General features: G+C 36.9%; 1 protein-coding gene across 1 annotated transcript in view; it reads right to left on the reverse strand.

The window, feature by feature from the left end:
* Positions 1-216: 216 nt before the first annotated feature.
* Positions 217-15,890, reverse strand: part of epha5 (EPH receptor A5) — a 64,775-nt gene continuing 49,101 nt past the window's right edge. The window contains exons 13-19 of the mRNA XM_032569959.1: positions 15,706-15,767; positions 11,350-11,417; positions 11,113-11,254; positions 8,141-8,290; positions 6,248-6,441; positions 5,246-5,410; positions 217-5,066 (exon numbers count right to left, since the gene is read on the reverse strand). Of these exons, the coding sequence (XP_032425850.1) occupies positions 4,955-5,066; positions 5,246-5,410; positions 6,248-6,441; positions 8,141-8,290; positions 11,113-11,254; positions 11,350-11,417; positions 15,706-15,767 (893 nt within the window). The 3' untranslated portion in view covers positions 217-4,954. The remainder of the gene's footprint in view (positions 5,067-5,245; positions 5,411-6,247; positions 6,442-8,140; positions 8,291-11,112; positions 11,255-11,349; positions 11,418-15,705; positions 15,768-15,890) is intronic.

Raw genomic sequence — 15,890 nt, forward strand, 5'->3', positions numbered from 1 at the left:
TGTTTTAACTGAGCTGTCCTTAAAAAGGGTTTTGTTATTTTTCTGGCTAAGTGAGTCAACAGAGATGATGCTTTCAAAGACAACAGATAAATTGTCAAATGTGGTGACATCAATTACTGAGATTGATTAAGATATTTATCCTAAGCAACAATAAAAACACCCATTGACAAACAAAGGTGGTGTAGCTTTAGACATAGATGGTTACATTACATAAGGTTTATTTTTTCCAAGTTTTATTGCAAAAATATAGAATTTGATAGGACACTACAAAAACATCAACACAAACATAATACACAATACAATTTCCAAGACAAACCAATAGCACATCAATAGCCTTTTTTTTTTTTTTTTACTGTGCTTTCAATGAAACACAACAGTTATTCAGTTGTTCAAAACCATAATGCGTTAGTTACTGATAATAACTGATGATCTGCAAAAACATCAGCGCAAACCTGTCTTTTGTACATTTTGATAGAAAGCTGCACATTACTCCCCACTGACCACACAGAACATTCCCACTTTCCACTTCCTGAGAGCAATAAGCAAAGTGGGAGGGCCTCTAGCACAAAATCTTTTATTTGCAGACTTGGAAATTAAATGTTACCTTTCCAAAAAAAAAAAAAAAGAAAAAAAGAAACTGTTTGCCTTTCAGCCCACAATAAGTGTTTTTTGTTCATCCACATTGTGTCTTTACATGGCACAAACTACTATAATAGCCACCCACCTCATTAGCATTTGGCGTGATGAAGTTGGCCACTGGAAAGATCAATCAAGTTTCAGTTTAATCTAAACATCCTTGCAAATGGAAGCAAGTTTCAGCCTTTAACTTCATTCACTATCTTAATGTAAATATCTTGCTCAAAGAAATGTCATAAATTGGAGGTCTGAGGAAATCAGATTTTAAAACAGAAAAAATGTGTGTGCTATTACAATAACAACCCTGTTCCCTGGGGTAAACTTTTTGTTTATTTATAGGTTTTCAGATGTTTTGTTTAGGATGTTTAAAGATTAAAACTTTTCAGATGCAAGTGTGATCTTGTCGTTTCCCATGTGTCTCTGTATACACAACATTTGTCCTGATATTGATCATTATTATTGCTTCTGCACCATCACAATTTTTTCATACCTGGCATTTGCATTCATGGATTTTATTTTAAGAAAAAGAGCACCAAAACCATATTTGTATATTAAAAAGAATCTCCTATTTTGACTAAAATTACCTTGTGAAATTAAATTTGGCTCCAAATTTAGGCTTCATACTTTGATGTTAAATAACTGACTACTGCCTAATTCTTCAGCAATTCATGGATTTTTTTTGTCTCCCAGAAAATGTAGAACTACAACAGAACACTGCAGAGAGAAAATACAAACAAAATATTTGCAGACCATCATCTTAATGTACTGTAGTTATGCCCAATTTCACACTTTCTTCACTTTATGTGGGTGAAATAATTATAACAATTCTACAATGGGGAGATTTAATGTCTGGAAGAAGTTTGTTGACATCAGGAACTTGTGGTAATGATCTTTTATAAAAAGTCATGATCCACATACTGTCCAAACAGGTTTTTGTAAAACCTTGTGCTTGTATCTTGAAGGTGTGATGTGTCATACACAAGAAAATGGTGCTCTATATATCAACAGTTCCATAGCTTTAATTTCTTTGAAAAATATTACCAACTCTTTGTGCTTAGCTGTCAACTTTTATGTCCAGGGAAGCATTGACAGTATGAAGTGATATCATCATCATCATCATCAGGAAATGGATTACAAAGTAAATATTTAAGAACTAAAAGTTAAGTCATATATAGACATTGCAGTCAAAGAAAAAAATAATTTCCCATAAAGTGCAAATTAAATTAGTTCCAACATACACCTTGTCTGACATTCTTCTTATTGCCTGTAGACATTGTTGGCAAAAAATGAATATTGTACAAAGTTGGGGCACAGTTAGGACAAAATATTTTGACAGGAGAGGAAACAACAGTGCTTAGAAGATGCGAGGCACTTATATGGCTGTATTATTCACCAGTTGTTCATGCACCACGCGTGGAATTTAAGTTTATCATTAAGCCAGAAAGAGAGGTTGTACAACAGCTGAAAACATTACATTTTGATTTAAGTTATTCAACACTCCTGTTGAATCTGCATAGCCACAGTAGTCTACAAGTGTTTACTGCATTTCTTGTATTTTCTTAAAATAATTTTTTAACTGCTGCCTTTATATATAAAAAAAAAGTTTAAAAATGTTACAAAATAATAGCTTGAAAAATTATAGTAAAATTAAAAGACTTTGAATCTACAAGACAAAAGCTACACAACTAATGAGAAGACTAAAGAGACTATGCAGATGCTATGCTTCCTGGAAGAAAACGTTCAGTTGGACCATTTTTACTCTTAGAGACACAATCAACCCTTGGAGAACTTCAAATGTGAAAAAAAACCATCTTACATTCAATCAACTGATACTTTACAGCAGTAAGTTATCCATTTTCCACAATCAACACTTGAACTATTGATCTGTAAGCACGGATTTATGTGTTTAAAAGCTAAACATGCTCTTCAAAAAAGTGGAACAACCCTTTAAAACCTTATATTCTTGTAATGTGCTTTCATATGGTCAAGTAAAACCCTCTCTAAACAGAAAGAAATATTCATTCCCAACTTTATGCCAAAGCTTTACATTAAATGGACAAAGACATATAGAAGCAAGTCATCTGCAAACATAGATCTAGTGTGAATACTTCTCATTGTTGTAGACACTGCAGTCAAAGGGGTCAAGATTTAGTAATAATTCACAATGAAATTATGCTATACTGAAGTTTAAGTAAAGCACAGACTTGACTAATTACTGACATCATTTACTTTTAAACCATAAAATAGGGGAAGCAAAAATATGGTTCCTGTAATGTATTCCTCTGCTTTTCACTGGAACTTTAAATAAAATGCAAACACCAAAAACAAGCAAACAAAAAGAAGGATAAATCTGCTCTTTCTGCACATCCCTTTTAAAATGGTCGGTAGGAGATAAATGTGCCGTTAGCCCCCACCAGGACATTCAAGCAGAATTTCAGCTTCATAGTATCAGTCACCACTGACCTACTCTGAGATGTAAAAATGTCAAGTTGTCCACATGACGGTAAACAAAGGAACAATGCTCCCTGCTTTAAATGTATAGTACATTATTTACATGAAAAGACATGTAGGGAGCTGCTCAGTAGTCCATGAGAAAGCACAATAACAAAACTGTCCACACCATTTTTTTAAACAAGTACAAATAAATAAATGATTATCAAGTTTATCAATATTGCCTTCTTTTTTTTTTTTTTTTTTACAGCAGTCCTGTTAAGAGTGAGGTTTATTGCGGTGTGGCACACAAGCGTGGAAGAGATACTCTGCGGCGCGGTGAACTAAACAGATTACCGAGGGTTTTCTGTGGTACCTGAAGGTTACGGTTTCTAAGTGAAGGCTTGGTAAATACCGCTAAATGTACTCCCGACCAGAGAAAGCTGCTTTGGAATCCTGTAAAGGTTTCAAACCAGAACACCATTAAACGATCCCATTAGATTCATCAGGCTCCCTTGGGGAAAAAGTCACTCAGATTATGACAGGCAGGGCCAACACAAAGTATTCAATATTTCCATGAAGATTTTCTCAACTTTCCATGAAACTCCTAAAAAGAATGATAAATCACTCCAGTTGAGTTTCACTGGCAGAGAGATTTGTCTGTTAATTCTGAATACTTCTGAGCAAACAATGAAGGAATAAGCAAAGGTTCTTGCTTATATGTGAAATGTTCCAGCATGGGTTGAAAATATGCAAATCATGTATGCTGTTACGGCAAGGGCTTGCAAAATCTCTAATATTTTATTAAAACATGCATCTGTCAAGTATCTGATTTTTGAAATAAACCAACTGAAGTTTAGAATAATTTTCTGGATTTGAATAAATGAAGGATTTTTAAAGGGAATTTTAAATCTTTAAAGACTTTCAGGCTTGTCAGCTAAATGTTTTACAATCTCTGGCATTATTCAGAAGCTGGGTTTAAAGACTAGATAGATTATTGCCATATTCTACCAATGTTCACATTCAGGCAAAGGAACATTCCCAAATAACCAAAGAAGGCTCATTTGTTGCCTTACATCAGCTTTAACCTAAAGTGTATCGTCTTTATTCCATGACCATTTCTTTCATGACTTGTTTTACGCTGGAGAATCACATTTAAAAGTAAATTAGTTATGCAGCAAGACTGTTGGTGAAGTTTTGTGGCATTAAGACCTCCCAGAGACAGAAAAACAACAAAAACAAACAATTTTATCAATATGCTAAACCAACAGCTCACACTTGTAATAATTATGCTCTTGGTCCATCATTTTTGCCCTGCCGGAGATTTTCTTTTCAACTCAGTGACTTGTAAAAGGTAGTGTACGTCCAAAGCTATGGCTAGTGAATAAGTTCTGTTCCAATCAGGTGGGCTCGTCTCACCTGAGACAGATTAAAAAAGTTCCATTTTGAGCCCACTTTATGAAAACTCCAATGTGATACAGCCAAAAAGGGGCCAAATCTCTGTTTCTAGTTTGATCTGAGAATCCAAACAGTGCAAATCATGTAAGAATCTGGAAATTCCAGAAAATTGGGAAAAGTCAAATGAAAAACATCCCATAGACCCAGCTTTGTTTGCCTTCCTTAGTCCTTCGCATAGCACTGTTCAGTCCAGTTCAGTTTGGTTTTAGCTCTGCAGTGTATTATATCTCCACGAGCTCCACACACAAAACTCACCAAATTGCAGCTCATCAAGTGTAGATCCATAGAACATAGGGTTTCCTTATCTCCACAAAGTGCTAAGCCATTCTAGGTCCAACAGTTCTTTGATTTCATGCTAGGTCCAAAATATCGATTTTAACTCATGTGCGCATATGGATGTCTGATTTGTGTGCATGCCTGTACATATGCATCAGATGTTTACAGTAGAGTTGGTGCTGTTCATATGGACTCTCATCTCCTGAATACTTGTGATAATTTTTTTCTGGTGTCCAGCCAGGTTTACTCCTACTCTCCGGAGATCTCTGAAACACAGTGAGCAAACGATGGAATGGTATTTACAATGTTATCTGATGACATAAAACGTTAAACCATGAGTCATCGATTTTTTAATTAAAATATATCTTATTTATATTATCCGAAACAAAAAAAGTAAAAAAACAAGAAAACATTACAGTGCCTTTCAATATGCCAGTGGTCTTACTCTGATGTCATTTGAGCAACTGTTTCGAGTGAAGAGTAGCCACCCTCCATGAAGAGCTCTGTGTACCGGCCCATCTTGATGGAGTCGAGCCACTCTCCTATAGTCTTGCTTCGAGTACTGCAGTCTCCCTCTACACTGGCATGCTCCACTAACAAGTTGGAAACCCTAGCACATGTACGGAGATTATAAGAAAAACAATTCCAGAAACATAATTTATCCACTACAAACGACATTTCTGCAGAGAATCAGTGCACGGCCTCCTCAAAACCGATTACTGTCAAACAAAGAGAAATTCTTCAAATAATTTTAAGCACATGTGGTTCAAGTAGACAAAAGGATGCATTTCATAATATTATTATAAATTGTAAGACCTAGACGTGCGCACACACGTACACACACACACTGATTTTATAGCCCATAGCTCAACCCATCAGTCCCAAGAGTTACCTGTGAGGCTTCACAGATAATGCAAGCTATGCACCACCACACAAAGCTGCAAATGCTTTCCCCCTCAAAAGTCTTTATCATTCAGCTCACTCTTGGTGGTGACAAATAGAGCTCCCCATGCTATCAAATGAAACATTCACAGTAGGTAACAACATTTTCCATGCTAGAGAAGGAACGGGAGGCTGCTGTGGAAAAAGGTCTGGGCTTATAAGCAGGCCTTTAATCTTGACAGCTGTCACATGTCATTGTATATTAGACATGGTGCTAACTTAATTTATTAAGTATGCTTCAATTTGTATGCATGTAGAGGTTCACTGTAAATCTTTACAAAGAAAAAAAAGGCCATTTGGTGTCTGCATGGCATTCATAAGCAACTTTATGCCATTATACAGAGATGAATTATACATAGATAATGGGAAATTCTAAACATTAAATTGAAGTAATGCTTTTTAATTGACTTTTCTAATGTTTCTACTGAAGTGTGCAAAATGTCAAAGCTGATTTAATTAGCAGTTTTTGTCTAAATAATTTGTGGTGTAGACTGTCCTGCCATACCTGTGTGAGGAATTGACCAACTTTTTTAATGAACATGGGTTGCGAATAAACTTGTCAAGTAGACAAACTATTTCATCAAACTTAGGCCGACTGCTGCGTTCCCGCTGCCAGCAGTCCATCATCAGGTGGTACAGGGCCTCGGGGCAGTCCATCGGACCAGGCAACCTGTAGCTCTCTTCTACTGCTTTTATAACCTGCCGGTAAATCAAAGAGACAGAGACACATGAGGGCAACTTTCTACAAACAAGATTTTATATCAATCCAAGCCACAAAAGATTGGTTGTGTTCTAGGTTCAAGTATTTTAAGTTACATACTTAAAATGAACACAATCAATGGCATTCAAATGCTTGAAGATATGTTTGCTTTGAGGTTCAGTGAAATATCACACTACATTTCATCAGTATTACATGCCTCAGTTTCCCGTCAACAGACAGACCGAGAGCTGCAGAGGCCAATACAGTTTTCCTTTTTAGTGTCTTTCATCCAAGACACTGATAGTGGTCCATTTAAATTATCTTAGATGCTTAGAAGATGTGTAATACCTTATGACAATCATAAGGATTTTTCTGAAATTTACTGATGAATTTAGTTATAATTACAATATACAGCTCAGGTCACTATACTATTACAGTTAATGAGATTATGGCAGATGCATCTCATCTAGGCATGTGGGTATTTATACTTGCAAAGGCTATGCATTCAAAATTGTCCACACCTCTTTATTTTGAGGCATAAATATCAAGACCAAAGCATGACGTAGCACTCAACAAGTACTAACTTTTCCACAGTAAGAGTGTGACACACTTCAGCAGGGCAATGTTATTTTGAAATAGACTTCCACCCCGCAACATCTTATATCTTAATACTTGCTCCAAGGATGTCTCTGTGCTCTTTATCTGACCTTACTTTAAACTCCATGAAGCAGCAACCAGCCCCCATTGAGGATAGAGCAACAGAACATTGAATTACTTGTTTATTCCAAGTGCCGCATAGCCCAGTTACTCATTTTTGCAACTAAGAAGATGCAGTACTAAATATTTATTTATTTATTTATTTTTACATAAAGGGAAACAGAGTTGAATGAATAATAAATAAACTCCATCTCCTTCCGTTGGAGCCTGCAGTGGAGAGTAGGCAGGAGTTTTCAGCTGAGATCCACCAGTGTAAGACGCTGCAGGGAATTGATTTGTTGAGTTCATGACAGCCTTTACTTTGGTTAAATTCCCACAAAAGACCCGTATGATAACACTCCAATACACACAGATGCATTGAAGTGCATGCATACACTTCAACTAAAGTGCAAGAAAAAAGCACCGCATCAGACATCACTGCTGGCTGAGAGGGAGAACGACTGCACTTCACACTAGCAGGGTGCAAAGATCAGAGACCGAGGAGGGAGGAAGAAGGAGAGAGTGGACGAAAGGCAAAAGAAAAGAACAGAGACAAAAACTGCATTTTAGAGAGACAAGAGAGGACGGGAAACTGAAAGGGAGAGGGAGAGAATGGGAAACAGAAGGAGACAGCTTAGAGAACGAACATTCGAGCCTACACTTTCTTGTGCAGATCAGAGAAAATCCTGCATAACGCTTTCAATTAAACATCAAACGTCTTTTCCTCTCCTTCCCACTCATCCTCATCTTCCCTCCTCTCCTACCCTTCTCTAGTCTTTGAGATAGACAGCCTAATACCCAAAAGTAGGGAGGAGTCTAGAAAGGTCACTAAGGGGCTGTGTGCACATATGTTGCCCGTGTAAATGAGTGGGTGGCTGGGTATTGAGTACATATGTGGTGTCTAAGAGGAAACACTACATAGACATATCCAAGCATATACTCTATTGTTGTTACAAGCCTAAATCGTGCATCCATAAGACAGTTATTTTTCACAAAACGTACGTCTTGATTGGACATATCCCAGTAGGGCCTCTCTCCATATGACATAACCTCCCACATGACAATCCCATAACTCCACACGTCACTAGCGGAGGTGAACTTCCTGTATGCAATCGCCTCAGGAGCTGTCCAGCGAATAGGAATCTTCCCTCCCTGCAACAAAAGGAGATATTATTTAATAATGATTTAGATATCTCTGTGGATTTAGAGACCCAATTGTTTTACACTGAAACAACCGTATGCAGATGTCTTAAGAAGAATTTATGAACATGATACAATAAAGGACAAAAAAACAGATAGAGCAGAACAGAAAAAATGTGAATGCAAAGTAGGGCTCATCACCAAATCAGTTCCAGTAATTAGCCAGTTAAGAAACATGAGGTGTTTGTAAATGCCTTGCAGTCCCAACTGGCTGATTTCTCATCGCTATCCTAGGTGCTGCAAATAGCAGTTTATCCCAGCATTTATTAATACCACCTGCCAATGTTAAAAAAAAAAAAAAAACTGTGCTAAAGTACCGAGTAGAAAATGTCGCAAGCAGATTCAGCTGAAAATAGTGGCTGTAAGTGCAGCTCTATGCAGCACACTGACCTACTTAACACCATGGGTGATATTGGAGTAAACAGCAGTAAGAAGAGAGACAGTCAGGGATTCCGCTTTTATAGCCTTCCTCCTGACAGGTGAACCACCACCCCAGGCATTACTTTGGGGGAAGTGTGTTCAGGGTGTTGTGTTTTGTATGAAGATACATAAAAAGTTACATTTTAATATCATCTGACCGAAGCAACTTCTTAAAAATATTTGATCCATCCCCTACATGGCTTGCATTTTATTAAAGTAGAGTTGAGAAACCACATTACAAAAATTTAACGAAATTTCATTTTGATACCAAGCACACAAAGTATCAACCTTACCATGTTGACATCAATCCGATATCGATACTGACTTGGTATCGATATTATCAATATTTTGGATTGATCCGCCCACCTCTAACACAATTGCAAAGTTCTGTTTAGACCCAACATACACTACTATATTTCAAATGTCGGTCATTGACAGTTGGCATATTGATAATATATTTAGCTAGCTGGATGGACTCCAACTGCCCTTAAATCCCACACTTGAAATATTTTTATTGGTTCAAATGCTGAAACTCATGCCAAGTGGTGAACACATCGTACATTGGTATTACAAAAACAAAGAATAGCCATTCGTTCATTCACCATCACTATTTTTTTTAACAATAGTATCACAATTACATGTTTTCCTCATCTTGTGCAGCCATGTCTTTGTAGGTTGGCAGTTTTAACTTCATGGGCAACCTGACCTGTCTGTTGTGTTTCTTAATCTTAATACAAAGGTATACTTTTTAGATTTTTACTTTTTTATTTTGAGCTGGGCACTTGTGTAAATGAAAAACACTGAGTTTCCTAGTTCTAATAAAACAAAAGGCAAATGTGAATTGTTATGCAGCTTAATACACTGCATAAATTGTACGTTTTAATCCTGTGATTACCATTTACAGCAGAAGAAGCTGGTGTTGTCAATACACGGTACATAGTACAAGCTCTGCTTAAAAGAAGCACAGATTAGACCATGTAATCTCATTCTATCATCTGTTGCTTTATAGTTGTTTGAATCATTTCTTAATGTTAGATAAATCTATTTCATACTCTGTGGTCCCAAATAATCATTTGATAAGTACAGCTGCAGACTGAAAAAAAGAAAATATTTTGTTGCTTTCAGACGGCAACAAAGAACAAACTGTAATTGAGAAACTTCCTATGCCAATGAATACAGATTTAGGAACACCATTGCAGTGACAACTTTCCCCCACATGCATGAATTCCCGATCCAAACTGTCGGGGGCCTGAGATTGCTCTACTCATGTTCCCTCATCTTCATTATAATGCTTCCCTAGTAAAGATTAAAAAAAAAGGGTTCACAGGAACACTGCTGAGTTCCACAGGAAAAATGTGTTTTCAGCTGATGAGTAGTGAAATTAACTTGATGCAGTATTGATGAATACAGCAGCAGGATATCTTGGGGTCTGATTATTTCAAGGATGTGAATCATGTTATTCTCACTTGTCGGGGAACCAGGAGCTTGATAGCAATAGAAAGAGACCGAGAAAGGATGAGGCCTGGTAGTGAGAAGTGAGTGACAGGATATTTGGCGCCAAGGCAGAAAGACTTGGTGCTAATTGAGTGTTGTGGAGCCCGAATCGAGGACTAATTGGTCCTCCACTTGCAGGAAGCTGCCTGTCTCTGGCTAGCAAGACGACATTCAGCCGAGGATGTACAGCTCAATTTAAAGCCGGCTGCTGTCAGCTGTGTGAGTGCATGAATATACACATGCATATTTTAGCTGTGTTGTGTCTGAGTTTCTTATTTATTCCAAAGTTTGACACACTAGAGATGCACACAAAATGTATGATTCATTTGGACTTTTCTCTTTCCACGGTAGGGGGAAGTTATGACATAAATCTTCAGTGATTTCAAAAAACAACTGCCTGCACAAGTTTGAAATTACTCTGAATTTTTCTTTTTTTCACAAATCCACACATTTACTAAATTAGACATACACGTTCTTGGCACATACTTGGCTTTAAAACATTGTGGACAGATTTTAAAAATGGTTGGGGTGATTGTAAAAGGTTTATTCCTGCTTCCCTGGCTACAAAACTAGCTCCAATGTGTGCTTATTAATTTTTGGACATTAGTTGTGTCAGATACCACATTTACAGATAAAAAAAAGAGTACAATTATTCAAAAACAACTCAAGAACCACCAAGTTTATCACCAACTTAAACAGTGTGTGAGAAGATGCAGACCAAAGAAAGCATCTGCTCCAATACCGACATCTTTAATCACAACTGGAATTTGTAGATGACCTACTGTAAGCCATATTACGTAAAAGGTATAATTTAACAATATTAATAACTAATAAACACAAAATAGAGGGTTAAGCCTTACCCGTGTAGTGTATGCTGCCTCTGCATCATCTTCCAGGACTCGGGAAAGACCAAAATCAGACACTTTGCACACAAGGTTGCTATTGACAAGGATGTTACGCGCTGCCAGATCCCGATGGACATAACCCATGTCTGACAGGTATCTGAAATGATCAACACAATGGTTAGAATAAAAAATAAGCATTGTGTATGGTTAGCAAGTTCACTCAAGATGTGTTTGTGTCAAAACAATGTTTACCTCATGCCAGATGCAATGCCCCGCAGCATACCAACCAGCTGGATAACCGTGAACTGACCATCGTTTTTCTAGGGTGAACAAAAATTCAGGGCATAAACTTGATGACATCTAGATCCCATAGTATTATACATACCAATAAAACTATTGAATACATCAAAATGATTTCACATAATGTTAAAATACAGAGGATAAATGAGAAGAAATCAAAAGTTTCTATGATGTTCTTGATTTTCAATCAAAGAATCCTTAGTACAGTTCATCTCCATGGCTTTGTGATGAAACTCTCGAAGAAATCTGGTTGAATCTAATTACATGTCTTTTGTTCTCTAAGTCCAAAGGTCCGCAGTTTGTAGAAGTGAATCCATAAAACAAAAACACAAGGAAAGACGCCAAAGATGGCAATGCTACTGAAAGATACACTGCTTTTTTTTCTTCTTTTTTTCCCAGGCTGCCCTAACCACAAAGTTAATTAACCGACAGTATAGAATCAATAACAAGCTGCATACCCAGCTTTAACCTGTACAACTCAACTTTTGTAAGGAAGCATTCAGGACTACTACTGAAATGCACATTGACCTCTGTGCATTTGTTCAAATGTGTGGCAGCTTTTTCCATCCTTCAGAAGAAACTTACATTTCTCTCAAATAAGGTCAGTTTAAATATGAGATGTATAACATAAATGCTTCAGAAAACTATTAAATCAACAGAAATGCACAAATACACAACCATCATAGTATCTTAATTAAATAAAACAAAAGAACACTTGAAAGGGGTTTAGCTTTATCAGCATTTTGCCGAAGGTAGTTCTCTGTGAATGTACAGACTTGTGTCATTGAAAATCCGCCCTTCTATGGAGACACACCTATTAAAAAGAGATTTAAGTGCTACATGTGTTGCCCTACTGACATAGGTTTTCTAATTTCTAACATTATCAAACAAGACAGTAAGCTGGTTCCAAATCCAAAATAAGGAATCTTAATATATGATAGCCTAGATCTGAGAAGACTTAGGCTATCATATATTGTGACCAACTGACCAAGCAGCTGCCTGTTCCAGGATGAATTCAACTTTCACTGACAGAGATGAACAGCAGCACTTTTTGGAGCAAAAGAAAGATTTCCTTTACTAGGTGCAATTGGTGGCAGTCAGTTACCAAAAGCTGACCGATTATCTGAATGGGTTCTAGACTTTTGGCTTTCATTGATTTTTGTTGCTTTTTATCCCCAGTTTGGCTCTTGCTTCTTTGATATTAAAAAAATTGGACCAAAACTCAGATATGAGCCTTAAAACGACTTTCCTTCTCAATGCAGTGAAACTGACAGCTTTTTGACTGCTTTTAGTTTCCTAATCAGCTTCAACAGTTTAAGCTTAATTACTATGTTAGATATTATAACCAATTAATTGATGAGTCGTCTAGAAGTTAAATAATTAATTACAGCCGTTGGTTAAATGGTTAATTTTTGATTAACCTTTTTCTAACATAAATATTAATTCTGGGGAAATACAGTCATTTTCTCGTCTTCTTTTAACTGCCATGTTAATTCAGCCGAGGTAAAGAAGTAATCCTCTAGACTAATTTGAGACTTATGTATTCAAGCAAACAAAAATAGTTTAGCTCATCAGTGCTACACTGAGCTCCCACAATGTCATTTTACCTAAGCTGTCGCCCATATGTATGACTTACTTTTGTGGTTCCGTAAAAAGGGATTTATTGCACTGTATTTGTATTTAGCCCAAGAAGAAATAACTTATTTTCACTTCACCTGGGAACACTGTCAAAACCGTCATAAATGTGTGTGAGGCTGAGCCGCAGCACAGTCTACAACTCTATTAAGCCCTTCGGGTACCACAGTTTTCTCACAACAGTAAGCCACATCGCAAAAACTCTTTATGCCAGCCAAACCAACAAACAGTTGTTGTGTTAGACAAAATAAAGGGAGAGAGACGCAGGGTAAAAATAGAACCTTTAACATGTTTATACCGCTCAAGCAGGTGGTGTGATATGGGACTCCTCGTGGTTTCCAACTCATTAGGGCTTTATTGCACTATCAATAATGCAGAATGCTGTCAGGAACTAAATCGGTGGTTCTACTTTTGTCATAGTGAAACCTATGAAGTCGGGAAGTTTGCAAGGTGTCATGTGGGTACTCAGAGGCTGATAATGTGCTAAACTAGATCTGACCCAGGACTGTCATTGCCGATTGCTTCGGAAAAGCACCGGGACGCTCATTCAGACAAAGCTGACACTTTGAGTTCCTGCCAGATTAATGGAAAGCAGCAAGTGCCTGAAAAGGAGCTTTGGTTTACTCAACCCAATGACAGCTTTTACTGTTAGTTTAAGCTTCAGCTCCTTCCAATCCAAATGTAAACTCTCCAACCTTCCTCTCATCCAATCTCCATGTTTCCACAGCAGGCTTGCAGCTGAACCACAACACTCCTTTTCCCCAAGATGGTTTCCAACTTGAGTTTTCCTTAGTACTACAACTTTTTCCATCCATCCACAGCATAACATCCCACTTACGTGTGAAATGAGAGGTTAAGCCAAAGATGTGAGTTATCAGGGGTACAATGTATTGTCCATAGCTCTGACAACTAATCCAGAACTGGGCCCAGTCACTGGTTTTCTCCTGACTGTGTCATTTACACCAGCCTCAGTACACCAGCCATCCATGTAATTACTTCACAGGGTTTTCTGTGGCCCTTCAACTGCTGGTTCCCAATATCCCAGGCTTTCCTTTTGCCATAAAAGTTTATAGTCAAAGGCACACCATTCAGTCATGTCAGCAGTTTCCACTGACCACAGCTCTGTCTCTGAATATCACCTCGCAGCATCCAGCTTTTCCATACAGTCACACTAAGACCATCATGTTTGGCTCTGATCTGCTTTGCCATTGCAGCACAACTACACTTCAATGCGCTAATATCACCAAAATCACATGACCTCATTTTGCACACTGCTCTATTAGCCACCCACCTCAGAAATATACCCTTTTCAGGCAGAATTTAGTCCTCCGTGCCACCTGAGAATTTTGGTATTGTAATCACTGAATAGACTGGAGACGGCTCATTGCATTCAGAGATTTGCTGGCCTGCTTCTTAATTACAGTTCATTTTCTGCTCTCAGTAAAGTCTAGTCTTCACAGCCCAGATACTATTCTGGAGTTGAGTGCTCAGATGACTTTCAAATTTTCTGGTAAAGTGATATGTGACACATTTAAGGTGAGATATGATGATAAAATAGGTAGACTGTGTTGAAAATGTATTCAAAGCACATTCCCTCCACGCCTTCTTGGAATATTTAATATCACTGGATGTTATATCAAGATTTCTCAACTCTTCCTTCAGTAGAGAAATGGGACTGCTATTGAAAAATACACAAAGACAAAAACATCAATATTGATGACACTTAAAATATATCAAAATAAGAGTGTCGGAATAATTTTCTCAATAACTGATAAATACTGCAGAGAGATCATCTCTTGAACAAACACTTAGTGAGTGCATTTTCGTTATAAAGTCCATCATTGCTATATGTTTGAATGATTTGTTTTATGCAAAAAATAATCTATATAAACAATTATATGAACCACCTATTCACTTCTGTTAAAATGTGAAAAATAATAGTGGTTGATTTAGCTTCAGTGGTTGACAAACTTTCTTGGCATATCAAAATTAGATGATTTTCTGTGATTGTTTTTTTTTTTTTTTTTATCAATTCACAAGTTTGATTACCATTGTTGTGGTAGCTTGATTTTACAAATCCAAACTCTAAACACTACAAAAAAAACTACAAGCTGAAAGAAAATAGCAAGGGTAGCAAATCCCAAACAAACGTTTTTCCCATTAATCCATGGTCTAAATCTGATGCTTCAACTCTTTTTCAAAACGACACGCTGTTCAAAATTACAGTTCAGTATGTTTTAGAGCTTGACTCTGATTCAACTGCCAGATTCTTAAAAAATATAGACACCTACACAAATAACGAGTTTGTGATGTCATGGTCTTGATCAGTTTTTTTGATAGGCTTACTGAAGGTAGTTTATTTTTTGTTTTCTTTTGTTCAATTTAACTGTTTTTCCCCATTCATTTTCAGTCCAATTTCTAAAGTAGTTTTGAAAAACTATTGCTTTTTTGTTGAACCACTTTACTCTCACCTATGAATCATTGAGCCATAAAAATAGGTTTCTTAACACATGAAACAGACTAGTGTGTGTACACATTGTTCTACTATGAGTAACAAGGTACTTATGACTCCAATTATTATCCGAATCAGCTCTCTTCACTCTTGTTTTTTTATTCATCATCAATTCCAAATGAACCTGCCTTTTGTGAATTCTGATCTTTTCTCACACCTACCTTTAGAAAGGTATCCAGTGATCCGTTCTCCATGTATTCAGTGATGATCATCACAGGCTTGCCTGAAAGGTATGAAAAACACATTTTACTAAGAAATATTATGTAATATATAAAGGTGTGAGGACAAAATATAAATGCTCTAACAACATAAAATAAAATGGTATACTGACAAAAACATGTTTAAC

The sequence above is a fragment of the Xiphophorus hellerii genome, chromosome 8, assembly GCF_003331165.1.
Source record: "Xiphophorus hellerii strain 12219 chromosome 8, Xiphophorus_hellerii-4.1, whole genome shotgun sequence".
In the NCBI taxonomy this organism is placed as follows: domain Eukaryota; kingdom Metazoa; phylum Chordata; class Actinopteri; order Cyprinodontiformes; family Poeciliidae; genus Xiphophorus; species Xiphophorus hellerii.